The 26,502-nt window shown below is 44.6% G+C and overlaps 1 protein-coding gene across 4 annotated transcripts in view; it reads left to right on the forward strand.

Moving 5' to 3' along the window:
* Positions 1-26,394, forward strand: part of KCNAB1 (potassium voltage-gated channel subfamily A regulatory beta subunit 1) — a 344,012-nt gene extending 317,618 nt beyond the window's left edge. For all 4 annotated transcript variants that reach the window (XM_031449620.2, XM_010986450.3, XM_010986459.3 and 1 more), the window contains exons 9-14: positions 4,793-4,878; positions 5,544-5,664; positions 6,741-6,835; positions 14,276-14,396; positions 20,337-20,425; positions 24,562-26,394. In XM_031449620.2, coding sequence (XP_031305480.1) covers positions 4,793-4,878; positions 5,544-5,664; positions 6,741-6,835; positions 14,276-14,396; positions 20,337-20,425; positions 24,562-24,651 — 602 coding nt within the window. In that variant the 3' untranslated portion in view covers positions 24,652-26,394. The remainder of the gene's footprint in view (positions 1-4,792; positions 4,879-5,543; positions 5,665-6,740; positions 6,836-14,275; positions 14,397-20,336; positions 20,426-24,561) is intronic.
* Positions 26,395-26,502: the final 108 nt, after the last annotated feature.

The following is a 26,502-nucleotide window of genomic DNA, read 5'->3' on the forward strand; positions in this document are numbered from 1 at the left end:
CAGAGGCCAGCTGTGTGCCAAGGGTCAGGGGAATGAGAGAGAGAGCTACCTGTGGGTTAAATAATGATGCTTTCAACCTGGAAAGGAGTGCACAGGAAAGATTTCACCAAGGCTTCCTATAGTTTAGACAGTGTTTCTCAAACACTGGAATCTGAGAGCTAATGAAAGTAATACCAAGGCCCAGGCTCACTGAAGCAGGCTAGGACCTGGACCTCTGCATTTTCTTCAGATCCTTCAGGTGGCTGATTCATACTAAAGTGTGTATGTGCGCATGTGCGGGTGCATGCATGTCATGGTGACTATCTGCATATGTACCAGAGCAAGTAATGACAGGTTTAATTTTAGCATGAAGTCCTCGGATTAGGAGGACGTGGATACTCACTGAAATGGCTTACCTGGGGATGATAGAAAGCAGTGCTCTCACATTGTAGTCTGCACCAGAATTGCTCAGAGAGCTGCTTAAAACACGGACTGCCGGGCCCACCCATGCCCAGAATTTGTAACTCGTTAGATCTGGGGTAAAGGCCCTAGGATTTGCATTTCTGACAGGTCCCCAGGAGCCACACTTTGGGACCAGTGGCATAGACAAGCCAGTGGTCTAAAGCATGGCTGCACACTGGAATCATCTGGGATGGGTTTTTAAAGTACTGATGCCTGGCCTCACCCCCCAGGGATTCTGATGTAGTAGAACATCCATGGAGCCTGGATAATGTATTTTCAAAGCTCCCCAGATGTTTTAATGTGTAGTCAGTGTTGAGAATCCCTAGTGCTAAGGCTCCCAGGAAAAGCAGCTTTACTCCTGAGTTGCCAGATTTAATCAGTTTGTCTACGTGTCCTTTCCCAGAAGCAGGTGAATGCACTGCACTCAGTGATCTTCCTAAAATTCTTTTCCCAACTCAGAACTGATGTCCTGTCTAGGATGCTTTCAAAATGCATTTCCATGATATACAAGCATTTGATTCAGTTGATTATTTTTCTTAACAATGCTGCCCTCTAGTGTCCCTGAATAGTAGAACCATATTAAAACCCTCCATAGCCATCAGTACAATGATTTCCTGTTAGATAGCGAAACAACTTGGGGGATTTTTCTCTGATGTTTAAAAAATATGTAACAAATTTAATGTGCATTAATTAGTTGTATTTTGTGGTGACATGCGTCTCCAGCTGCAGCCCCTCCGCTCTCCTGAATTTCCTCCCTGCTTTCTGTGCTGCAGCCTCCTCCCCATAAGAACTCCTGGAGTCCTTTCTCATTCCACCAGCCCTTCCCTGTGCAGTCAGGGGCCAGGCAAATCAGGGAGCAAAAAATTACCATCAACTAAAGTGCCTGGGGCATTGGGGCATCTTGCATAGGCTCTCCCAGGCTCAGAACTGCTCCTTCTCACTCTTTCCTCACTTCCCACCTCTTTTTCACTTGATTGATAGTTTATTGAGAATAGAATTCATCGGACAGGAGCTCCCCTGTCTTCTCATGCTCCCAGTCCCACCATCTTGCTGGAAGTGTCCTTCCCACCCCCAGGAGCCCTGTCCTGCTCCATCACTCTCTGTCAAGTCTCTCCCCCACCCCTCTAGCCCACATCCTCAGTAACTCCCCGATCTAGATCACCCCCAATGGTACACAGGCTTACTCTTACCTTTCTCAGCTTTAAAATAAAACTCTCCTTGGACCCTAAACACCCTCTCAACTGACTCCCTCTTTCTCTGCTTCAGTCATTTCCCAGCTGGAGTCCACCCAGGTGTCTTTACCGCCTTCCCTTCCCCACATCCATTCTTCCATCTGCTCCAGCCTGGCCATGGTCCCATCACACCACAGACACTGACACTGCTCTTTTCACCTCCCTGTCACATGGCCAAATCCAGTGGACACTGTCTTCTGCCCTTCTGACTCGAATGCTCAGGGCATTCCAGTCTCTGGGCACAGCACCTTCTCCAAGCACTCTTCCATTTTTGATACTGAAACGTGCCCCCTCTGGCTTCCTTCCTGCCCCTCTGGCTGCCAATGACCCAGAGCCCTGCAGTGTCCTCTCTCTGCCCCTGTGCTGGCTCTTAGGATCGCTTCTCTTTTCTCTGGGCAGACTTCCCTTATGTAGTCTCATCCATTCTTATCAGATACAATTAATAGGTGGATAATTAAAAAATAGATGGCCTCCAGCCCAGGTTGCTCACTGTGTCATTATCCAATTACCTCTGCTCGACATGCCCCCTCAGTATCTCACAAGCATCTCCCCTTTTTGCTTATCCAAAGACCCTGGCTCTTCCTCCCAAACCTATTCGTCCCTCAGTCTCCCTCATCTCTGTGAACGGCCTGTAATCTGGGGGATCGCCTTTGATTCCTCTCTTTCCTCACTTGCCACATCCAGTTCATCTGCAAATCTTATGGGATCTACCCCAAAATAGATTTTGATCCATCCATGTCTCTCTGTCTTTACTGCCACCACCCCATTCCAAGCCACCTTATCTCCTGCCTGGAATACTGCAGTCCCCTCCTAAAGACCTTCTTGCTTTCTCCAGCTCTCCCCTCACTCTTGATACTCCACCATACGGTCAGAGAACGTGTTCTGAAATGTCACCTGCATCGTCATTTCCTGACCTAAAAAGGTTAGTGACTTTTCATCAAACTCTGAATAACATATAAATAACACAGTTTGCCCTCCGCCAACTTCATCTTGCAGCCCCATCCTCTGTCCTTACTAGGCACCCACCACAATGGCTTCCTTCTGATTGCAGGAGCTGACGAAGTTCTGTCCTGCTTCAGGGCCTTTGCACATGCTGTTCCAGCTGCCTAGAATCCTCTCCCCCTGTTCTTCACCTGACTGGCTCCTTTGTACTTTTTATGCCTAAAGAGTGCTCCTCAGGGACTCATTCCTTGACCAACAAAATAGATCTTCCCTCTCAGTCCCCATCCCAGACCCTACTTATTTTCTCCAGAGCATGTCACATTTTGTAATTACAGACCTGTTTCTTCCATCTTCCCCACTCAGCTCAAAGCTCTCTAAGTCCAGGAACTTTGTATCAGTTTTACTCACAGATGAACCCCGGGCCTGGCAAATATTAGGCTCTTCATACATGTGTGTTAAAGAAGGGAATGAAGGTAGTGGGGGAGACTCAACCTCCGCTCCACCTTAGCTGCTCTTAGCAAGGCCTCAGTGACTTCCACGCGGTCAAGCCACCGCACAGTGTTCTGTGCTCACCTTGATGACCAAATAGAGACCAGGAGCATCTTGGATTCAGTTGATTTTCTGTAACCTCATCATTGTTTACGAACATGTTTGATTCCCCACAATATCCCCAGCACCCAGTGCAGCAGGCACTTCCTAAATCCTGTTGATTGAACGAACATCTGAATGAAACCAGATGTGAAAGTCAGGGGCACTGGTACAACACTGGGGATGTCCAAAGAGAGAGACTACTTTGGGGCAGCGATTTAAATAATGGTGTCTGAACTTCCAGAGATGTTAGCACAGACATCCATTTCCATTTGTGTAATAAGAAAAGAAGAAGAAATGTTTCCAAGAAGTTTTCATATCTCATTTGCTTCATAAAGAGACAATTACCTACACAGATTTAGTTGCTGAGTAATAAGCTGATATTCCTGAGTCTTTCCCAAGAAAGAAAAATATTTTCCTTATAAGCCCAATTCTCCCCCTGATGGGTAGACTCCAGTGGTAAAAACATCGCCATCTTCCAAACAAAGAGACTAAGGGCTATTTGAAACCGTTTACGTAAGCCAAACAAGCAAGGAAGCTAAGACCCTAACCCTCGTCTCGTTCCAAATCCTGTCCCCGACCAATTCAGACAGTGTTTGCTGGTGAGAAACAAAATAAGAACACGTAGACTCAACACGAGTTTAAGACAAGGATTTGATTCTTCTGAAGGACATGTCACCGGCAGGTACTAGTGGGGCAAGAGAAGCCTGCAGCCTGCAACCCCTTGACAATGTCAAGGGACCTGGCATCCCGGGTGTTTGACCTGCTTTGTGGGTGAAATCCGACCGCGTCTGTGACTTTTCACTCAGTTGAACTTGGGCTCTCCGTGCTCCCTGGTTCTCATCACATGGCTGGTGCCAACAGGATTAGCTCAGCTCCGCTCCCCTGGGAAGGCATTCGTCTTCCTGTGTAGGAAACGCCATGTCAGGCTGAAAAGGCTGAGGAGCAAACTGGCTGGGGCCGTGCGCAGGCCCCAGTGAAAGGCATGACCTGGGTGTCTTAGAATGAAGTTTGGTTCAAAGTGGTCAAGGACAGGGTGTGCCGGTGTGGGCTGGGAGCCACTGTGGCTTCAGCTGTTTGTTCAGCATTAAATATATTTATCTTTCTGCTAAATACATTGTTGTTGAGTCATCCCTATTACACGGCCACCCTGCCTGAGACCCAGCTCTCCGACACACAGAGGCAGGCCTTCTATCCCCAGTGACCTTCCACTCTGCAAACTCAAAACAAAAGCTTTCTCTTACTTCTCACTCTAGTGAGCAAGGAGCTCAGGTTCTGACTCATGTGCTTTTTTATCAGGCCAGGAACCACAAAGTGATAGATGTGAAGGAAGAACTTAAAGTGGTCACTCTGTTTTTAATATCATTTTGTTTTGTTGCTGCAAACTGCAAATGGAAAGTCAGTTTACCCAAAAGTACTGTTGGCCTCCAAACTATCAATATTTTCTGTTAGACTATTATGTTATCAATTATATTAATCCAACAGGTAATTGCATTCGACTTCTAAACTTTAGACAGGAAAAGAAAAAAAAAAAAAGACAATGTAACTTTGAAAAGTATGTGTAATGCTCTCTGTCTGATTTTCCATAGAAATTGTTCGAGCCATGACACATGTGATAAACCAAGGAATGGCCATGTACTGGGGAACCTCCCGCTGGAGTGCTATGGAGATCATGGTAATTTCATTTCTATCTCTAAATGGCCATTGAGTAGCTATTATTGTTTTTCAGACAACATGTGTAAATTGCAAGACCTTTTGCAAACTTTCTTCACCATCACAGTGGCACTAGAATTCTATGATCAGTTCAGCCATTGTAGAGATGGCCATGGGGTTGGATCTCATCAGTTCAGAATACAGCTGGGAGGGTGCAGGTCTCAAACAGGAGTCATGTTTAGCGTGTTCTCTGATAGTAAGACAATAAAGTGAATTTCCCAGCAAATGAGACACATGAACACAATATTCTAGTTTTGTTTAATGTATTCAGTAATGATAATGTTTATAACATGCTAATTACAGATCATTTTCTATTATATATTAGTTAAGTTTTATTTCTTTAGAGACCTAGAAACAGTCAAACTATATTCTCTTTATAATAGTCCATAATTCACACTTTGACTAATTTGCCCTGGTCTTTACCCAATCCAAACCTTCCCAAAGAATAATAAGGATTTCTTGCCTTTGGTATTTCTCTGAGTGAAAGTGATGGTCATAATTTTGCTTATTATTTGGCAATCTACATATTTCTCGGTTTGTATTGATTTCACTAAAGTGAAGACTTTTCATGCACACAGCCTCATTTCTCATCAGTGTAAATTCAGATGCAATCTTTTTTCTCCCTAGGAAGCCTACTCTGTAGCAAGACAATTCAATATGATCCCCCCGGTCTGTGAACAAGCCGAGTACCACCTTTTCCAGAGAGAGAAAGTGGAGGTTCAGCTACCAGAGCTCTACCATAAAATAGGTACTCTTCACAATCACATTTACTGATTATTTCTCACAACAGGAGGATCGGCGATCCTGAACAAAAAGTGTCACTGAAATGCTTTCCTAAATGTTCCTAATTAACATGAGAAGTACCAGCACTGTGCATTCTGGAGACTGTAGAAGGATTAAATGTGCCTGTATGTCATCCACAGAGTGTCGGGGATGCAAGCCAGGCAGAGCCATAAACTGACTGGTACACAAGCTGTACCCAGTAGGTGCTCAAAAAGTGCATATGAAATGATGGGAAGAAGCAGTAAATAAACCCATTTTTCATAGGGTGCTTGCTCTGGGCAGGAATGCATCTCTGAGTGGACTATGACCGTCTTTCCAAAACACTATGGGTTTATACATCTCTGTCTCCTACTCCGTACCTAGAACTGAGTCAGGGGAATTCAAAGGTGGCTGACAAGCCAGGTACACGTTTGTGTAGCAGACATGATGATTTCAAAGACAGGGGAAAATATATACACAACACGTATAGAAGAATTTTGGGCATCAGATAAACTTAAATAAGCCACATTTTCAGGCTTCTTTATCAAAGCAGTTTCCAGAGATAACTTTCTTCCTAAGAAATGGAGGTTCACATGAGTAGGAAAATGCTGGATAAGGGAAAAATGGATTTAAAAAATGTCAACAACGATGGTCATTATTGCTATCGCTTTGTGTCTACAATGGGCATTGTTCTCGTGCTTCGTACTGGGCGCTACCAAGTGCCGAGTGGACAAACGAAGCACTGAGGACCTGAGCAGGCAGAAGTGTTTATCTTTGAGTGTAAAAGAAACGTACCTTTTGGGCATCACAGAATTACGGATAAGCCACATTTTCAGGCTTGTTTATAGGGCCTATTCCCCATAACCCACAGTGCACGTTCGATTGGTTTATCCAAAGGAAGCACAATTTGTAAATGCCTCAATTTTAATGGAAAGATGTTTGCTGCTATTAACTCACGTATCTGGCCGGCTTCTCCGCATAACTAACCAAATCCTGTCGAAACTCCCCCACACTTTTGAGCTCAGTTTGCAGAAGTGATTTTTTAACTTTTTTCTTCTGTAGGAGTTGGAGCAATGACATGGTCTCCACTGGCCTGTGGAATCATCTCAGGAAAATACGGAAACGGGGTGCCTGAAAGTTCCAGGGCTTCGCTGAAGGTATTCTCCACCTCTAGGAAGGAGTCTGGGGGAGGGGAGGGAGGGCGGGAAGAAGACTGAACAGAACAGCTCTGCAGCAGCCCGTGGCTTCCTGGCTCAAGCCAAGTGTGGCCTTGGCCTGGCTGGTGTCCCTGGCAGGCTCCCCGAGCCCTCCGGAGGTCTCTGCTCCTGGCCAGGCATCAGTCAGCCCTTCAGAATCTGCCAGCGCAGAGAATCTTCCTCCTCTGGGGCTTGGGGGAGGTGCCCAGTGACCTGCTTGTACTTGTAGGATTCAAATTCCTACACTTATTTTTTCTGATGTTAAAGAAGGCATTTCATTCCGCCTTTGAAGCTGATGAAACGTAAAATTCCTTTTCTATACAAGAGGATCTAATTTTACTTTTCTTGACAAAAAGAAATGTAAGCCATAGAGGTTTAATCCATTTGGGCCAAACAGGTTGTAGCTCAGTATGATTTGAGGTTGACTGATGTTTATTTAAGGGGGGCAAGGTAAGGAGGGAGGGCTCTGGAAGCAGATACAGAGCCAACCCTCTGTCACTGGGGCTCAAGGCTGGCGTTTGCGGAGATCAACTCTGGCCGCTGAGTCCTGTAGCTTAAATTCTTTTCTGAAGCATAAAGACATTCAAGTTCATTGGCATAAAATTACCTCCATTCAGAACATCTTGATGATTACTTTATTGGAGAGTACTCCAAACATCTCTCCTTATTAATAACAACATGTTTTTAAAAACTTGAGGGAATGTGTAATAACATTAGAATCACAAATTACTCTGGAATGTCAGGGGAGAGAGAATATAGACATTTTTAAAATGCACACAAGCCAAAGGCCCCTAAGAGGAAGCAAAAGTCTGACACAGCCTTTTGCCTCCATCAGTCAGCACAGAGTCAGCACGAGGACAACTCAAGTTAAGCCTAAACCATCAACCCTCTAATCAGTGTGTCTGGAACCACCATGTGCTTCCCTAACCAGGACCTTCTCAGGACTCTAGGTCTGTCACTTTTCTTTCCGCCTGTAACAGCTGACTATTAGCTTGTTTGTTCTCTAAAAGAATACAATATAGATGTTTCCTAAAACATGGCACCATGGTCCTGTTTCTAGTTTTGCATTATCACACTAATTACCCTGGAAAATTAAATATGGTCTTGCTTCTGAAAAATGGAAGGTTTTGAATAAGTCAGCAAAGAAAAACTTAAAGGAAAGAAGGTATAAAAGGAAGAAGGCAAAAAAGGGGTGAAGAAGAAAGAAAAGCATTGAAAATTGTGACTTTCCTGAGCACCTACCATGGGCCAGTATTTCTATTCATCTCCTTTTATCCTCACAAAGATAAATGGATACAGACGGCATTTAATCAGCTGTAGCTAAGCATGTTGCCATGCATTCTTTCAGGAACTTTCTGAAAAGCTCGAAGTACTTCCATATATGCCGGGTGTTTGTTCTGAGACTACTCTTATAAGGGGGTAAACCTCTTCCAGATGCAGAAACTGTGCCCAAAGAGATAAGATAACAATCTAAGAGAATAAACTCATAATAAAGTTAGTAGTAGAGCCCAGGTCTCCTGGCTGTCAGTTTATCTCCCAAAAGACATTTGTGTTTCCCTTCAAACTCAGGTTTTTAAAGGAAGAAGTATCTACACTGTATTTGGAGTATATGATTGGCTGACCCCCATCACTATTTGAGAAAAGCCTAGAAACAGCTGAAACACTTTCAAAAATATACTAACAAAAGGAGAGGAAAAAAAAAAAAAAGGGAGATGCAGAATATTTGAAGGTGGCTAAGCCCAAAAGCAACTCAAAAATATTTCTGTTGACTTTTCAGCATCTATTGAAACATCCTTAACAATAAACATGAAGAACACTCAGCAGGGGAAAGACAGCCAGTCACAAAGCACGCTTCTTCAGAGCTCCGCAGCCTCTCAAGGCTTCTTAAATCATCAGTCTGAGTGTTTTCCAGACTAATATATGTGCACTTAGAAAAATTACTCGAGCAGAGTAACTAAAGCAAATAATAATTATTATTATTATTTTACACATATATATCAACATTAAGAGAGAATGAATGGGGGAGGGTGTAGTTCAGTGGCAGCATGCATGCTTAGCATGAGTTCAATTCCCATTACTTCCATTAAAATAAATAATAAATAGGGGGAAGATACAGCTCAGTGATAGAGTGTGTGCTTAGCATGCATGAGGTCCTGGATTTGATATCCAGGACCTCCATTAAAATAAACAAATAACCTCATTACCTCCCTCCCCCCAAAATTTAAATAAATAAATAAACCTAATTACCCTCCAAAACAAAACAATTAAAAAATAAAAACAAAGAGTGAATGAGAATTCTCATAGTAAGAACATTAAAAAAAAAAAAAAAGAGCTAGGTAAGTAGATGAATAAGTTGGCAGTTTTCACCTCCCCTCAAAATAGAATAAGCAGTTGGTATTTTCACACTGGCTGTTATAAGTTACACCAATAAAATAAAGATGCTAATATTTTGTGTTTGTTTTAAATATTGAAATTATATTTGCAGACCAAATTAACCCAGTGTGGAAAATACCTATCTTTTAGAAAGCAATACTCCCCAGCAGGGATTCTGGGAGGCTGCCTCTGGCCCACCTCTGTTACAGGGACTTCTGAATCAGGTCATTGGCTCTGATTCCACTGCTGAGCTAAACACCACTCCTTCTTTGTGTCAATTAGACGTCTCCACGTGGCTGTCCCATGGGCATCCGTCATGCCTAATGGAATCTATCCTCACTCCCCAGAACCTGCCCTTCCTTCTTGGTAAACAGTGCCTCCACCCATCCATCTGGTCCTTGCAGTCAGAAGCCAAAGCATTCTCTGACTGCCTCTTCTCCTCCCTCACTCTCATCCAGTAGGACAACTCCTCCTCTAGTCCACATCCTGACCCTCTGTGGTCCATCCCTTTTACCGCCCTTGTTCAGATCTTCATCATTTCTTACCTGGTTTGCTCTGATTTTTTCCCCCTTTTTTCAACTACCCACCATTGTGACCAATTAACGTTCTAAAAGATTGATCTGACTGTATCATAACTCTGCTTAAAATCCTTTAATGACTTCCTAACCATTGATTATAGAACAAAATCTAAAAACCCACAGAAAAGCATTCGGAAACACTCTTGGGATCTTAGTTGAGCCGACTTTTCCATTCTGGTCTCTCCCTAAATCACATTGCTTCATTTCCCACCCAAATGCACTGTATTCTTTTTTGCCTTCCAGAAAGGCCCTTCTTTTGAACCTGCTGTGGAAGCTCTCCTCTAAAGACAAAGCTTGTTGTCTTCACTCTGGGAAGCCTTTCTTATTTTAGGAAACTATGTTTTTATTTATTTTTACTTAGGCTTTATTTATTTATTTCTATTTACACCTCCCTCTATCATTCCATAAACACTTCTATAGTCTTAAATCCTCTGACTGCAAGCAATAGGATTTAATTCAACCTAATTTAATCAAAGAAGGGCCGGCACAGGCAGGCAGCCTCTGGGAAGGGTGGAGTGGGATGGCCCCTGGGGGTGACTCCATCCACAGATATGCACATTGTCAGGACCCTCCCTCTGCTCTGTTTCTCTCTGCATGTGAGTATCATTTTCTTCTACTGCAAATGGGCCTTCTCCCCAGGGCCAGGAGCAGGAACACTGGTGACTACAGGCTTACTTCCTTAAAGGCACAGAACCTGAGAGAAAAAAAGATCTTTTGTTTATCAGATTCAGTCCAGAAAAGTCTGGCCAAGCTTGGGTCACGTGCCAACCTGTTAGACCAATGATAGTGGCCCAGAGGGTAAGATGCTGTGATCAGCCCACATCATGCACTGTTGTTGGGGTATTTTCCATAAGGAGGCAGTACAAACATGGCTTCTGAGGAACTCACCCCCACTACAAGACACTTCTCCAGTCCAGACTATGACTTGTGAATACCTTTAGGACAGAAACTGAAACTAACTCATGTAACTCATCACGGATCCTGGCACATGATAAGTACTCAATAAATGTTTCTTAAATGAATGCCATGAGCCATATCTGAGGATCAACAAAGTCTGATCAAGAGTAGCTTTTAAGTAGAAATTTTACATAGAAATGAAGAGTGCAATACAATTTATGGGCCGCTAGCTCTTCCCTATTGTTAGAAAAAGCATAAAAATATGTACCCTTCTGTCAAAGGAAAATAGGAAACATGCAAACTGAGGTGAATCAAAGTGGGGAGAGAGAGGCAGTCCAAGAACACCAGGTATTCACGTGAAGAAACTAAGGATTTGCACATTATGGGATAATTTCAGAAGGGAATTTTTTAGCTCCAGCATTTTACCTAGAGATTTCAACCTCAATAGTGAAGATTTTGCTGCTCTTTTGAGCCAAAATAGCTTTGATGTTTAAATAGAAACGGTCAATGATCTTGAATGCTAAATTATTCAAGGTTCAGTAATGAAATGTGACTGATTCTGTGCATGGCTTTTATGTTGCTACTTGAGTTCAAATCTAGGATTTACTAACAAACAACTGGGGGCTTCAGAGCTGACCTCACAGACTTCCCACCTTGGTATTGCTACCTAATTGAGGTCTCATAGATAATGGTCCCGGCATTGGAAGACAGGAAAGAAATGGGCTTTAGGAAATGTTAGAGGACTTTGTGACTTATGGGTAAAAGTAGTAGCCAAGTCATCTCTGGAGAAAAGCTCATTCAGTGGTTCCTTTGGCAAATATTTACGGGGTGTCTACTCAGGGCTGGGCCGTGTGCTAAGGGGCTGAGGATACAGGGATGAATGGGACAGTCTCAACCCTCAGGATTACCTCAAGGACGTTTTGGAGACAGGCTAGAGAAGGGGTGAATTATGAAACTATGTGGCATCCATAGCACTGTGGATGCACGCACGGCTGCCAACCGAGTTGTACTGCATTAGGAAGTGTCTGTGCTCAATCTGAAAAATTGAAGAGATCTATCTTTGAAGGGTTTCTCAGATCCCTCTCTCAAAGGCCATACTGGCTACTCCATGCCAACCACTGTTCAAGACTAGAGATGTTGAGATGATGGAGAAGCTATCCCTGCCTTCCACTTAGGAAGACCAGTCAACATGTAGTCAGATCACTGCAGCAATATGGTAACCAATATGTTAGGGCTGGAAGACAGAATTTCATCTTTTGATTCATGGGTTACTGCCCACAATCAACAAGCTGGGCTTATTATTGCTCACAACCACAACCACCAGCCCTCCTACAGAAAAACTGGTTCACTTCCATATTTCATTAATATCTTAATTAAGCCTCATCTCCTCCCTGTGCTAACATTTTCCCACTTGTAAAGCAGTTAAAGCTATTTATTTCCAAAACACATTTGTTCCCTTTGGTGTGAGGAAAGCAGCATAAATGCTGTGGGTCTACTTTTTAAAAACCCTAACATGCTTATATTTTCCAGTGATTAAAGCAACAATGAGATTTACGTTGAGGGTGGGGAGAGAAGCACTCAATAAATGAATGTTTGGTATTTGTTACCTTCAGAAATCGTCTTCTCAATATGGGTTGTGTGTGTGTGTGTGTGTGTGTGTAATGTGTACACACATACATATTCCTAACTTGTAACCCAACCCTAAGAATAAAAATGCATTGCAGATAATAAGATTTTAAAAATGGAGTTTCATGAGATTGGTAAAAAAATCAGTCATTACGTGTGTGGTATATAGTGAAACCTCAGGAACTCTCCCAGTTACAATAAAAAGCAGCTGTTTAAGAAGCATTTGGCTATTGGTTTTCAAGCTTTTTCTTTTCATTTGAATAACATTCAGAGATACTGGTCCCCTGAAAGATGCTATGAAACTAAAGTGAGGATTGGTGATGTTTTTCCCCTTGGGGACAGTAAGAGTAAGTTCAAGGGCTCCCTGATGTCCCCAGCACGCTGGCCGGGGAAGGCTGCTGGGCTCCCACTCAGTGTTCTGCCCACCTCATCCCTGCTGGCACCAGATGTCATCTCTCAGGAGATGCTCCAGGCCACCCTTCCTCCTGGAAGACGTGGAGGTCTCCCGGAGCCGAGGCTGGGGAAACTCTTGGCCGTCTCTCTAAGCAAACTTCACATGAGGAGCCAGACCATCAGCCACTGAGATCCAGGGGGCAGACAGAACAGAACTGGGGCAGCTCGCCCTTTTTCTTTTCCAAATCTGAAAAATCATCTCAGAAATCATGATAAAACATAATGTGGTTACCCTTTTCTTTGGAAATACTGTCTTAGAGTGATGGGAAAAAAAAAAAAAAAAAAAAAAAAGAAGCCAGCAGCCTATTGAAATCATGTGGTTGGAGATTCTGTGACGATAGCCCAGCCTTCAGCTGCCTTTGGGAAGGTGAAGTTCTGTGGTGGCAACTATGTCATAAACACACGCAATGGAGAAAGTCCACATTGCCACACAGGGGTATGGATTTTATTATTGTCACTGAAACAGACTAACAGATTCTTACAAATATTCTTTTCCTTTGAGTGTTGCTGCTTAGTGCTAGCTTTGTATGTAAGCGTCTATTGTTTGGGTTTTTTTGAATATATATTTTTTGTTGTGGTATAGGCAGTTTATGCTGTGTCAGTTTCTGGTGTACAACATAGTGCTTCAGTCATACGTATACATACAGGCGTCTGTTGTGCCTCGTTTCGCAGTAAGAGCAAAACCTTCTGGAAAGCAGGGTGTGGAGAAGTTCTAGATTTTTCTCCTCATCTTTAGGAAATTAGGCTCACTTTCCACTCTACATCAGAGTCAGTTTCTTCTCATAGACTTTAAAGAATAGTTTCCCGTTAACCTTTTTAAGTTCCCTTGCCTTTTTAAGTTCCAAACGTTATATAGAAGGTAATATACATTTGGGAAAGTCTTTATCCACTTCAAAAATTGTAAACTATACTTGGTACCTATCAGTGAGTGTTACCATTCACGGCTGTTTCTAGGAAGGAACTGAGAAAAGTAACAATAAAGCCCCGTTATTAAGGATTCAAGAGAGACTAGGAGTAAATTGAAGGCGGGAGAAAGAAAGATAATCATAGCAAGAATGTAAGATAATGGCTTTCTTGGAGCAGAAAGCTTTCCTGACAAAAAGGAAACATAGTAGACCTCGGTGCCCCCCCACCACACACACATTCTGAAGGCTATCACAATAAGAAACACGACTTCCAGACGGGATATAATTAATTATGTGTCAGGATTTTAACAACTTTTGTACATGTCAGTGGATTTGAATGGTGAATTTTAGTGAAAATCAATCTATTTTGAACCAATAAACAAGGAGCGAGACCATGGGGAACATTTCTTTGCATAAAGGCGTAGGCATCCTTGTGGCCATCAAACAGGAAGGACAGAACCAAGAAGATTCAGGAATTTACCATGAGGCTCTTCTGTTTTTTATTGAATTAACAATCTGCACCCAGCCCTTACCAGACACTAACATTTAAATGTTCTGTTTACCTCTAGTGCTACCAGTGGTTGAAGGAAAGGATTGTCAGTGAAGAAGGGAGAAAACAGCAGAACAAGCTGAAAGACCTTTCCCCGATAGCGGAGCGTCTGGGATGCACGCTGCCTCAGCTCGCCGTGGGTAAGGCAATCACTGGGGAGGGGCAGCTCTGCTGGATGGCAGAAAATGAAATCGTTTTCCACTAACGATCCACATCTCCCTCATGACAGAATACCTATTGCAGGGGCACACTATCTCTGAAGCATAAACTCTTGGTTAATACTATCTAAAATGAGGTTCGGGTTCCCCTGAACGTTCCATTTGCTGAAACGCTTTTCTTACTTCCTTCTCCTTTCCCTCATGACACAGTTTAAACAAGAACATGCCAGAGAAAAGGCATACATCCTCCCTGTGTTGAGAGTTTGCGCCCCTGAACTGGGTAGTGACATCCTTGGCTTCTGGTCCAATTTTCCATCCCTGTTGAAGCCAAGGCAGGGTTGGTGAGAGTCTGAGGAGCAGAGCAAGGCTACTGCCAGATGGAAAGCCTACCCTAGGGGAGCAGTGTCACCCTGAATCTTCCAAGGGCCAGAATAGTTAATGCAAGGGCCCGGTCACCAGTAACACTTGAAAACCACATGTGCCAGCACCGTCCTGTAGAAATATAATGTGCACACGTATTTAATTTTACATCTTCCAGTGGCCATGTTAAAGTAAAGAGGAAATAGGTGAAATTAATTTTAATAATGGATTTTATTTAACCCCATATAGCCAAAACGTTATCATTTTAACAAGTAATAAGTATAGAAAATTATGGAGATATTTCACACTCTTTTTTCATACTAAGTCGTCAAAATCCAGGATGTATTTTATACCCACAGCACAGGTCAGTTCAGGCTAAACACGTCCCGTGTTCAATAGCACATCTGACTAGAGACTAAGTATGAAACGGAGAAGCACCAAGATTTTCAGTTCCCTTGCTGGGGGATATTTGCCAGGCTCTGTGATGAGCTCCTTCTGCTCACTGTCCTGTCTCCTCGATGGTCAGGACAATCCCAGGAGGTGGGTGCTAGGACAAGCCCTGTCTTACCGATGTTAATGGAGTTCTGCCAGCATTATCTCCACTTTACAAATGGAGAGACTGAAAAGAATTCAGGTAGTAGCCAGGAGAACAGAATAAAATGGGCACAGGTTCCAGAAAGGATTAAGAAACAGCAAGAATTGGGACAAATCAGACAGAGTGAGCCAGTGAGGTAAAAAGCTCAAGGTTAAGTTCTACACAAATAAAATAACATAGTAGAATATTTGTTAGATGCTTGACCCTTCTGAGGGTGGAAGGCCGGAAAATGGTAGTTGCAGTTAATAGTCATAGAAAGATGGAAATGGGAGATGGTTTTAGGGGGGAAATACCATTTACCGAAGTGTATGTATGACAGTTGCTTTAATCTTTTCTCCCAAAAAACAAAACAAAACAAAAATCAAAGATTGTGAAAAAAAAAATCAAAGATTGTGTTTAATGTGATTAGTTAGCCTCCCTACAGCTTTAATGATTACAGTAAAAGGTATTAGCTGTTTGACCATCAGCAAGTTATTTAACCTGATACCAATTTTCTCATCTGTAAAATGGGTATAATAATATATATCTTACAACCTTGTTGAGTAAAAAGAAATTATGTATGTAGAGCAAATAGGTGCTCAGTAACTGTAAAGGTGATGATGGTGAAGATGATGTTTTTGTGAAAAATTAGACACCCTGGACTGAAACTCTGTCCACTCCTCGCTGTGGCATGTGGTCAAGAGTAACAGGCACAAAGAGAAACACTTATTCTTGAAACACAGCCATAAATACGGTTGTTAGGTGGTAACATGAAAACGAGTATTAAATTTAGCTCTGAAAGAGATAGAAGAACGTGGTCCTTCTAAAGAGGAAATCTTTACCACATTTAGACTTTCTCTGGACATTAGATGTACATGAAAGATCCTCTTTATAGAGTCTGAGTTTACAATGTTCTTTGTTTCTCCTTTTCCTCCCTCTGTGCCCCCAGATGTCTTTCTTGCCTGTCATTTTTCTTTTCTTTTCTTTGTAAACAAGTAGTTTTGTTTTTAACCACAGAACTCTCAACCCAAGAGGGAAATTATTTCCAGGCATATTACCCTTGATCTGCTAGAAGCGTCGGGGAGGAGGGGAGCTCCTCTGGCAGAAAACAAACTGCTTGAATGCAACTGTGGGCTGGTTCCCATGTCACATGCCTGCACAAGAGCAGCAGTCACACCTTGCTCCTAAGGGGGCACTCTGGATGTCCCTGTGGGTGACACTTGATTAGATGCTAATTATCTCCAATCATCTACTTTACCTCTGGCTGGCCAGCTCTGCCCAGTGGATTCTCCCATGCCCCGCAGCCCATGAGGGAATCAGCTGTTGCTGACAGCAGGTAGTTCTTGGGCAATAATTTTCCCACTGCCCTGCTTTGCCCTCAGAACTTCCACTAGTGCCAAAAAAGAGTTCTAAGTGCAAAGGAGGAAATAAGGCAGCCAAAAAGAAAAAAACAAAACAAACAAGAAAAAACCCACCACCACACCACTGCCTGGGAATCACTTGCCTTGTCGCCGACATATAGCATTATTCTGCCCATATGGAAAGACTTAGTGATGGCCTTAAAAGGTCTGAGCATGGTAACAGCTTAGTATTGTTGACTTCAGGCCCTGGGCAAATGGGGGCAGAAGAGGCATTCAGGGATATCCACCAATCATTCGTGCCTACATTTATTCAACAAACATCTAATCAGCACCTACTGTGTGCAGGTGCTGGGCTGAGTGCTGAGCAACTGACTGCAAATAACACACATATCACTGATACAGGAAAAATGGGGGGCACAAAAGGATGGCCATGTCCCAGGTCCCAGGCGAGTCCCTGGCATGCACCCCATCAAGTGAGGGTCCTTGGCTTTGTGCAAGAAAGATTTCAAGAGAGAGCCATGGTTGAGTAAAAGTAGATATATTCAGAGAGATGCAGACTCCATAGACAGAGTGCAGGCCATCTACTCAGAAGGGAGAGCAGCGGCCTCAGAGCATGGGGTCGGCTAGGAGAAATGAGATCAGCCACGAGGTGTGGGGTTGTTAGTATTTATGGGCTCAGTAACTTCATACGCTAAGTGGGAGGATTGCTCCAACTACTTTCAGGAAGGGGCTGGGATTCCCAGGAACTGGGCCATCACCCACTTTTTGACCTTTTATGGTCAACCTTGGAACTGTCCTGGCACCTGTGGGAGGGCCATTTAGCAGCTGTTGTATTTCAATGAGTGTACATTGAAGCTTAGGGTCTACTGGGAGTTGGCTCTTCCACCATCTTGGTGCTGACTTTTAATGGTTGTGCCCTGCCCCCTTCCCTCCTGTGTCATTATGAGTCAAGAACTTAACAGATAATTTTAATACAGTGTGGTAGTAAAATTCCTGAGAAGGGCACAGGAGGGTTTGGAAGTAAATGTAGGCGCTCCCAACCCAGCCTGGGACTCAAGGAAGAACTTGGGGAGAAGGCAGTGTCCAGGAGGAATCCCAAATGAAGAGCAGATATCAGTGAGGCAAAGGAAGGGAGGAGGCAAAAGAATATTCCAGACCAATGGGACAGCTTGAGCCGAGGGCTTGAGAAGAAACCCAGTACGGCATCTGGCGGGGGGAGAGGATTTACACGTAGGGCTGCTGGAACACAAAGTTCAAGGCAGGGAGCGAGGAAGCAGGAAGCTGGACAGGAGGGCCTCCTGGTAAGGCTCGTCAGGGTGCGAAGTGAGCGCTTCCTCTCACAGGACACGGATTCTGGCAGGCACACGTTGAAGAACCTTTGGTCAGGCAAATGGTTTGAACAGATTTGTATCTGGAGAAGCTACTGCTGGATGTGTGCAGGAGAGAGGGTGAGGGCCTGAATGAGGGCGGTGGGCGGTGGAACCAGAGCAGTGACTCTCCAGTGTGGTCCCCGCAGCCCCACACTGGAGTACGATTCCGCGACACAAGAAGTGACACGCTGACCCATGCCATGACACGGATGAACCTCACAAACACTACACTGAGCAAGTCAGACACAGAAGACATGCTATATGATTTCATTTAGATGAGATGTCCAGAAATAGTAAGTCCATAGGGGACTTAGATGAGTGGTTTCCAACGTAGATGAGTGGTTTCCTGGAGTTGGGGATAGAAATGGGGTTAACTGTGAGTGGGCATCAAGGATCTTATTGGGATGATGGAAATGTCCTAAAACTGTTTTTTAATTGGCATAGAGTCGGTTTACAATGTTGTGTTAGTTGCTGGGGTACAGCATGGTGGTTCAGTTACATACATATATATTTTTGTATTTTTTCATATTTTTCGTTATAGGCCATTACAAGGTATTGAATACAGTTCCCTGTGCTGTACAGTAGGCCTTTGCTGTCTGTCTATTTTATATATAGTAGTGTGCATCTGCTCATCTTGAACTCACAATTTATCCCTCCCCACCCCTCTACCCACTCCGTGTTTATGTCTGTGAGTCTGTTTCTGTAAAACTGGTGGTGATGGTTGCACACTTGATAAACTTATGAAAAATTACTGAATTGTACACTTAAAATGGGTCAATCTGACCTCAATGAAGGTTTAAAAAAAAAAAAGCGCAGCAGCGGCAGCACCTGGGCGCTCATCAGAAAGGTGGATCCTCAGCCCCCCTCCCCTCCTGGGTCAGAAACTCTGGGTACGGCACCGAGGAATCGGTGTTGCACACACCCTCTGGGAGATGCCAGAGGTTCTGCAGGCTAAAATTTGAGAACCACTGGATTAGAGAAATATTTAGGAGGCACAATCACCTAGACCTGGCAATTAAGAGGGAACGTGGGGTCAGAAAAGGACAGTGTCTGAGGATGACTCCCCAGTCTCTGGATAGGAAGTCCAAGTTGCTGGTGATGCCAGCAAATGAGACTGGGGATGCAAGAGGGACAGGCATAGTAAGTAGCAAGAAGCCCGCAGTGCCTGAGGGCACTAGCAGGGCCATCCAGCAGACATGGCCCCCTTGGGCCCAGGGAAACCTCTAGTTTCAGGCAGCCACAAACCGGGAAGTCTCCTCTAACCACAGGGAGGGTCCTGGGAATTTGGCATGGTAAGAAGGGCACTGGGATGTGCGGGGGGTGCAGGGAGTCCAAACTGGCCTCTTACAAGTCGAAGAAGGGCGGGAGGGGAGGGGTGGGGTGGGCAGTGGCTACACAGGTATGAAGGCGGCTTATTTTAGAATGGGAGATATTTGAGCATGTTTTGTTGGTAAAGAGGAAGAGGATGGTAAGAAATTAAAAATTCGGGAGATTGAGAGAAAGAACGAGAGAGGAAGAATGGATGAATCCAGTCCAAGAAGAGGCAAAAGGAGTGGCTTGGCCTTGAGCAGACAGCACACCGTATCCTCTGAGACTGGAGGATGGGAATGCAGACTTGTGTCTGTCGGCGAGCAGGGCATGAAGGAACATTGTACAGGATGGACTTCATTTTCTACATAAAGGAGGAGGCCAAAGGATCTGCTGAGAGTGAGGGGCAGGGGCTGAATCGAGGGTTTAAGGGTAGAGGTTGCTTGAGAGGCGGAGAGGAGTGAGGGCTGGTGAGAGGGTGAGATGGTCCACACAGGATGAATCTCAGGTCAGGAAGAAATGGAAGGAGGGCCAGAGAGGGCTGACAGGTCAGTGGAAAAGAAGCCCCAGACACCCAGGGTCTACAAGGACTCTGTGTAACAGATGAGGGGAGAGTGAGCGCACGAGTGAGATGGAAAGACAGAGGGAGACAAGAATCCAGATGTCCACCAGTGAGCAGTTCCAGGTGTTCTCAGGAACAAGGATGTGTTCCTGGGTGGAGAGCTGGATTGTATGCCCCAGTTGTAGGGGCAGAGGAGCCCTAATCCCACAATTAAGTCTTCCACACAACAGGGGGTGTGGCTGAGGTTTTTCATCCCAGAGCACACCACCCATCCTCCCACAGTTTGTTAAGTGTTGGTTCCAACAACGGGAGCTACGGATAGGGTTTACAAGCTCATCAAAAATCAGAAGGGCTTTGACTTCCTGACCCAGTGCTCTCTCTTCCCAGCCTGGTGCCTGAGAAACGAGGGCGTGAGCTCTGTGCTCCTGGGATCATCCACCCCCGAACAACTCATCGAAAACCTCGGTGCCATTCAGGCAAGTACTGCAGCCCTTTCCAACCAATTCTAGGGAATTTCATGGTGCCTTTGAAGGTGTCCCCAGGCAGTGTCCCGTGTCTCCCCACCTCTGTCCTTCACTGTGTCACAGGTGTGTGGAAGCCCTTAATACAGGGAACAGGCTACCTGTTCCTAGATGGAGGTGGAGGGGAAATGTGGACAAAGGCACAAGAAGCAACAGAACTTTTACAGCCCATCGATCCAGGGAAGAGGGGGTCTTCCTTTTCTCCCCCTTAATGGGGGCACTGAGGATTGAGCCCAGGACCTCGCGCACACCAAGCACGGGTCTTAACACTGAGCTAGACCCTCCCTCAAGGAGGGTCTTCTTATTAACAGGAGAGCTCTCTGGGCCATTCCTCAGGATTGTTTCTGTGGGACAGTGCATTCTAAGGCCCAAGCAAAGTTACACCTGATGACCGGGTTCCCAGCCTCACTGAAGAAGCCTGCTTAACCACCTGCTTGAAATGTGGTAGCCTTAGGACCATCTTCATGCACCCTTTATTCATTTGTTTCTCCCACGAATATTTATTGTCAGTCTAGAGTGTACCAAGCCCCTCCTTTCTGCTCTCCTCACATCCTGAATCCCCAGCACAACACTCATGACAGTGCAGTATAGTTGCCTATCTCCACTGCTGGACTGGAACTCCCTGAGGTCAGAGACCTGTGTCTTCCTTGCTTTTCCACTGATTTTCCAGTTCTTTCCATACTCTATGGCCCTTAGTCAATGCTCAAGAAATATCTGTTGAATGAATGTTTGCCACGTTTAAGGGAAATAGGCTCAAAATTCTACTTTGAACTACCATAGTAGGACTCTATCTCCCTGACAGCAATTTCAGGGGCACCCCCCGACCCCGTGGGGATGGCCAGTCATGGGTGGAGCCTGCAGCTGTCCTCGGAGAAGTAGGAGAGAGATGTTCCTGGGAGTTCTGAGGAGGAGAGGGTCCAGTCCCCCAAAGGCCACACCTCAGTCTTGAGCCCACCCTGCTCTCAGCCCAGCGAGGGGCTCCAGGAGTGAGCCCACCCAAGACTCTAGGCTCTCACCAAAGCTATCACCTGCCCCCAACAGGTGAGGTTGTGTGTTTCCCTCTTGCTCACTGGGTACAGAACTGTCTCACAGCTTCTCCCCCGTCCACCGCACTTACCTGTTACCTCTCCAACAAGGGGACAGATGGAGGTGGGGACAGACTTGATTCAACTTAAAATGTTTAAAAGTCCTTTTGAAGAATGGCCTGGAATATGTTGGGAGAGAAATGGTGCAGACTTCCTTCCCCACCACCTCCTCTCTCAGGGCTGTGCGGCAGGGAGATCATCTCTGCCTCTCTGCTTCTGAGAACCCCTCCCAGCCCACAATCCTCCTGGATTGCAGGGTTCCCCGTCCCTGCCTGGAGAATGCTCCCTCTTATGAAAGCCGCCCGCCTTCTCTTATTGTCACTTATTCTCTGGGAATAGACAAAGGTTACACAATAATGAGTGGGAAATAGGGGAACACTCTATACACAAAAAACTGAAATTCGATCCAGCGATCTCAATTCCACTAATATGGACTGAGTACTTACTCTGTATCTAGCACCACGCCAGGCAGACAGTTCTGAGATAAACACAGGCCCCTGCCCTCAAAAGTTCATGGGGTGGGGGTAGGGGGGAGGGCACTGTATAGCTTAGTGGTAGAGTGCATGTTTTGCATGCAGGAGGTCCTGGGTTCAAGCCCCAGTACTCCATTGAAAAAAAAAAAAAAAAGCTCACAGCTGCCTGAGAAAAAATGAATTAAGAAATCTATCCCCTAGTTCATTTGGCAGATCTCTGAGAGCCTGTTCTGTACCTGGCACCGGGGACACCACAGGAAACCAGAAAGATATTACACAAACTTCAAGGAACTTATAGTCCAGTGGGAGAGGCATAGAGTAAACAAACATATAAAATAATTTCAAATGAGAAGGGATATTAAGTAAATAAAGATGGCGAACGTAGTAGAGACTAACTGGACATGAGTGAGCCTACTTTAGACATGTCCTTGCCAAAGGCTCCTCCGGGATATGTGTATTCTGAAGAGAAGTGGAGGACACAGCACGTGAGACACCCTGGAAAGAGCATTCCAGACACAGGGAAGAGCAGTGCAAAGGCCCTGAGATGGGGAGGCATTTGACTTTTTCTAGGAGCCGCCAGCCTAAGGCTAGTGTGGCCAATGTGCAGTGAGCATAAGGGACAGCAGGTGCACCGCAGTGGACACAGGCAGGGGACAGGTCACACAGGACACTAGAGGAATCAAGAGTTCTGCTCTACATGGAGCAAATCCTTTGGAGGGTTTAAGGGGGAGGGATGTGCTGTCATCTGAATTTTTAGATTGCTAAGCTGTCCCCCCACCTCCCCTGGAATCCTAATCCCCAGAAGTAACAGTGGTCCTCTGCTGGCAGTGTCCACATCAGCCTGACAGGATCCGCTCCATCCCCAAGGTCCAGCTCTCAACAGTGACCCACTCCCAGGAGGACTTCCTAATACCCACCAGACCCAGCCACGCTGGGCAGACCTCCCCTCACCCACCCCACCCCTCTCCAATTATTCCAGTCATGGTTGCAAAATTGCTAGCTTGTGGGAAGTTTGTGTAATCTGTAGTAAGTGAGAATGTTTCAAAACAGAAATTAGGCAACTTCACATAAAATTCTGGATATATGGCTTCTCTTGAATATTTAGGTCTTGCAGCTCTATGTATTTTTTTTCATGTTTTACTCTAGTACTTTTATGGTTTCATTTTTCTAATGTTTAAATCTCTTTTCGTATTGGTGTAATGAATGAAGCATTTTTTTCCTCACATGGCTAACCTAGGATGTTTTAGACACAAAACGTCCAACAAGTCCAGTTTCGAGACTTGGGTCTTGTTGTTGCAGTCTCTCTTTAAATAGTACATTCGTTTAGATCCTCCGAGACTCCAAAGCTGGTGGGAAACCAAAGGCTCCCTCAGCTTCAGAGAGGAAAATCTTACCAGAACCAAAAAAAAAAATAAATAAATAAAAAGGTACCAGAACTAGTGGGGAAGGAGCTGTAGTCTTTTACCAAACCCACTGAGTGGAGACTGGGTCACCCTGTCCAACTGCAGCAGGGGAAGGGTGAGGCTAAAACCGCAGACTCGGCCATGGTGGATGCATTTCACCACCGTCTCCACACAGGGTCAGACTATTCCTGCAAGAAAGTCTGCCTCTGTCCCTTGTCTCCTGGTGTGGTGTGTGCCCTTGGCCCCACTCCTTGCAGTAAACGCGAGCTAGCCCGAGGTGAGCTCATCCTTCCCCAGGGCTTCAGCTAGCATGACTGTGCCCGTGACTCGCAGATTCTCCTTCCGCTCCCACTAAGCTCCACAGCTGCACTTCCGGCTGCCTCCGTGGTCACCCACGGGCCCCTCCAACTCACACACTTTACCCCAAACTACTCCTGTGGGCTCGTCTCAACAGATCACCTGTACCAATATCCTCTTAGTCACCGCGTCTTGAAATCACAATCATCCTCCCAGATGTCTCTCCGAGTCACTCTCTTCCCACTCGACCACCACCGTCTAGCTAAGGCTTTAGTGTCTCTGGCTAGGACAGCAGTGTGTTTCTAAGCCCTGTGTTCCCTTTCAACCTCCTCCAACTCATCAGGTGTCTGATGGGGTCCCTCCCAGCTGGCAAGTCCTGAGAGCTCCCCCACTGTCTCCAGAATAAAGTCCCAACTCCCAAAACTGGCATCCTGAGGTCTTCCAACTCTTGGCCTCAACTCTTCCACACTCCTACCCTCCCCGCACTTCTGCCACTCCCTCTACACCTGCGTCACTCCATTTCACAGACTTCTCACTTTCTCCTGCTATTCCATCTAACCTGTGGCCATCCTTCACCATATTTCCATGAGCCCTCATTTACTCAGCCAATACTTACGAGCACCTACTGTGGGCCAGGCACTCTGACAGGCTCTGGAGATGCAGGATGACCAAAACAAGGTCCCTGAACTCAAGGAGCTTCCTGTCTGCAGGGGAAGTAACATTCTAGTGGTCGTTTATAAATGTATACAAGTCTAGACAGCTTTGCTGAATACTGAGCACAAGGAACAGGCGTCAGGTACTGACCACAGCCTTTGTACTTCTCACGCTCTCAGGTTCTCCCAAAGATGACATCACACGTGGTAAATGAGATTGATAACATATTGCGCAACAAGCCCTACAGCAAAAAGGACTACAGATCTTAAGGCGCTGCATGAGCTGCAGGCGCTGCATGGGTCGAACAGCGGTCCGCACCGGCACGGAGGGCGTCACTAGCCGCCTTCTGAACCACTTCGCAGCCCGCTGCTCAACCTCCCGTGTCCCTGGATTCTGAGGCGTCTGCTTTCACTACCGCTGTGCACCTGAATTATGAACACATCTGGAAACTCAAAACCAGGAAAATCCATTCTATTTTCTTATCTTGGACTAGAGTCACCTTTGCTTAGATTATTCTGTACACCTCATGTTTATGGAATGGAAAGTATATGGTGGGGGAAAGACACAGTACCTTCAGGCATTGAATAACTTAAAGAAGGCTGTACAGATCTATTTTTTCAAATGAACAAAATCCACAGATGCAATGTGGAGTGCATCAGAAAGAGCAGGCTAAGTTCACGCAGAGGTCTTGCTTGGGAGAATCAGCTGAAACAATTTTACTTTTTTTTTCTTCCTATTTTCACATTCATGTTAGCAAGAGTTTTCACATGTCATTCACCAAAAGTGAAACTCCTAGGTATTTGCTTTTGTTACCTTTTAGATATTCAGTGTTGCTTGGCCTCAAAAACGGCCCTGTAAAGCAGTTTATCCCAGATGTCTACTAGGATTCTAATAACGTTATGTCCATTTACACAGAGAGGTGGTGAAAGGATGAACAGCCCAATTTTCATCTAGAAAGACTATGGTGAATCTATGAAAGGAAGAATCACACTGCTATGGAAGCTTAGCTTTGAACGCAATGTATCTGCAATGAAGTGTTCAGTTTTTTTCTATATTTTATTAAAACCTGCTTTATACTTTTGACTGCTTGTAGGCACAGCTTCTGCAAGTGTAAATGTTTGAGCTTTAAAAAATAAATATACACATGCTCAGTTTTGTAAGTAAACCTGAAAATATCCAGAAAGGCAAATGTTTGCTGTTTAATTAGCACCGGGATTTTACAGTATAATGCCTGGTGTTTTTGAGGAGTTAACATGAAAGTGAATCACAGGCTTTGTGAAAAACGTTGTCACTACCCAGCATGTGCTGGGTGAAGTAACCAGCCCAAAGAAAAGCATATGTTAAAGAACTTCCTGATTCTATAACCACATTATGTGCTTTAAAAACTATATGCATGAAAGCTCTTTGCATGGATTAAAGGGACCTGGCCTTGTGGCTCTCAGAAGCTGAGGCCTATCTAGCCCTCCCACTCTTGCTTACCTACCCTCATGAATATTCCACTTGAGAAAACCTGAGAGTATACCATATATACCTGTAAGAAGGGAGAAAATATTTTTCTTTTCCATTTTTAAGGTGTATGTTGAAGGGGGAGGGCCCTATAACTCTATTTGGACACCTGAGCATGTACAAAATTCTAACTTAATTTTCTGGCCCCCATGCAGAAATCACTTTGGGACTTACAGAAGAAATATACTATCAACTTAAAATGCTATTTTCTACCATCATTTCCAGACATGTATTTTATGGTTAAGTTCTAAATCTTAAAATGTTAGTGTGAAGTACCAACAAATTTTCTTTTTGATTACTATTACCTGTATTCTAATAGGGAAATAGTTCGGGATTTTTTTTTTGTCCAAGAGGGTAAGATTAATGATGGAAATGGATCCCTTTTCAGTTGTTCATTGCATAGTCAGTCAATCCAGTGAACTACTATATGCATTATGAGCTTAAGTTGTCTATTTGGAACTGCAACTTATTTATTTGCTTAGAGTAATAAAAGCATTTGTGCATTTACTCTCACAATTAGAGTTTTTACCTGACCTCTCATTATAAGGCAGTATCTCCATCTCCATAAAACAGGTAGTAAGAATAACCTAAGAAAAAATTATATTCTTTACGCT

This window comes from Camelus dromedarius, chromosome 2 (assembly GCF_036321535.1).
Source record: "Camelus dromedarius isolate mCamDro1 chromosome 2, mCamDro1.pat, whole genome shotgun sequence".
In the NCBI taxonomy this organism is placed as follows: domain Eukaryota; kingdom Metazoa; phylum Chordata; class Mammalia; order Artiodactyla; family Camelidae; genus Camelus; species Camelus dromedarius.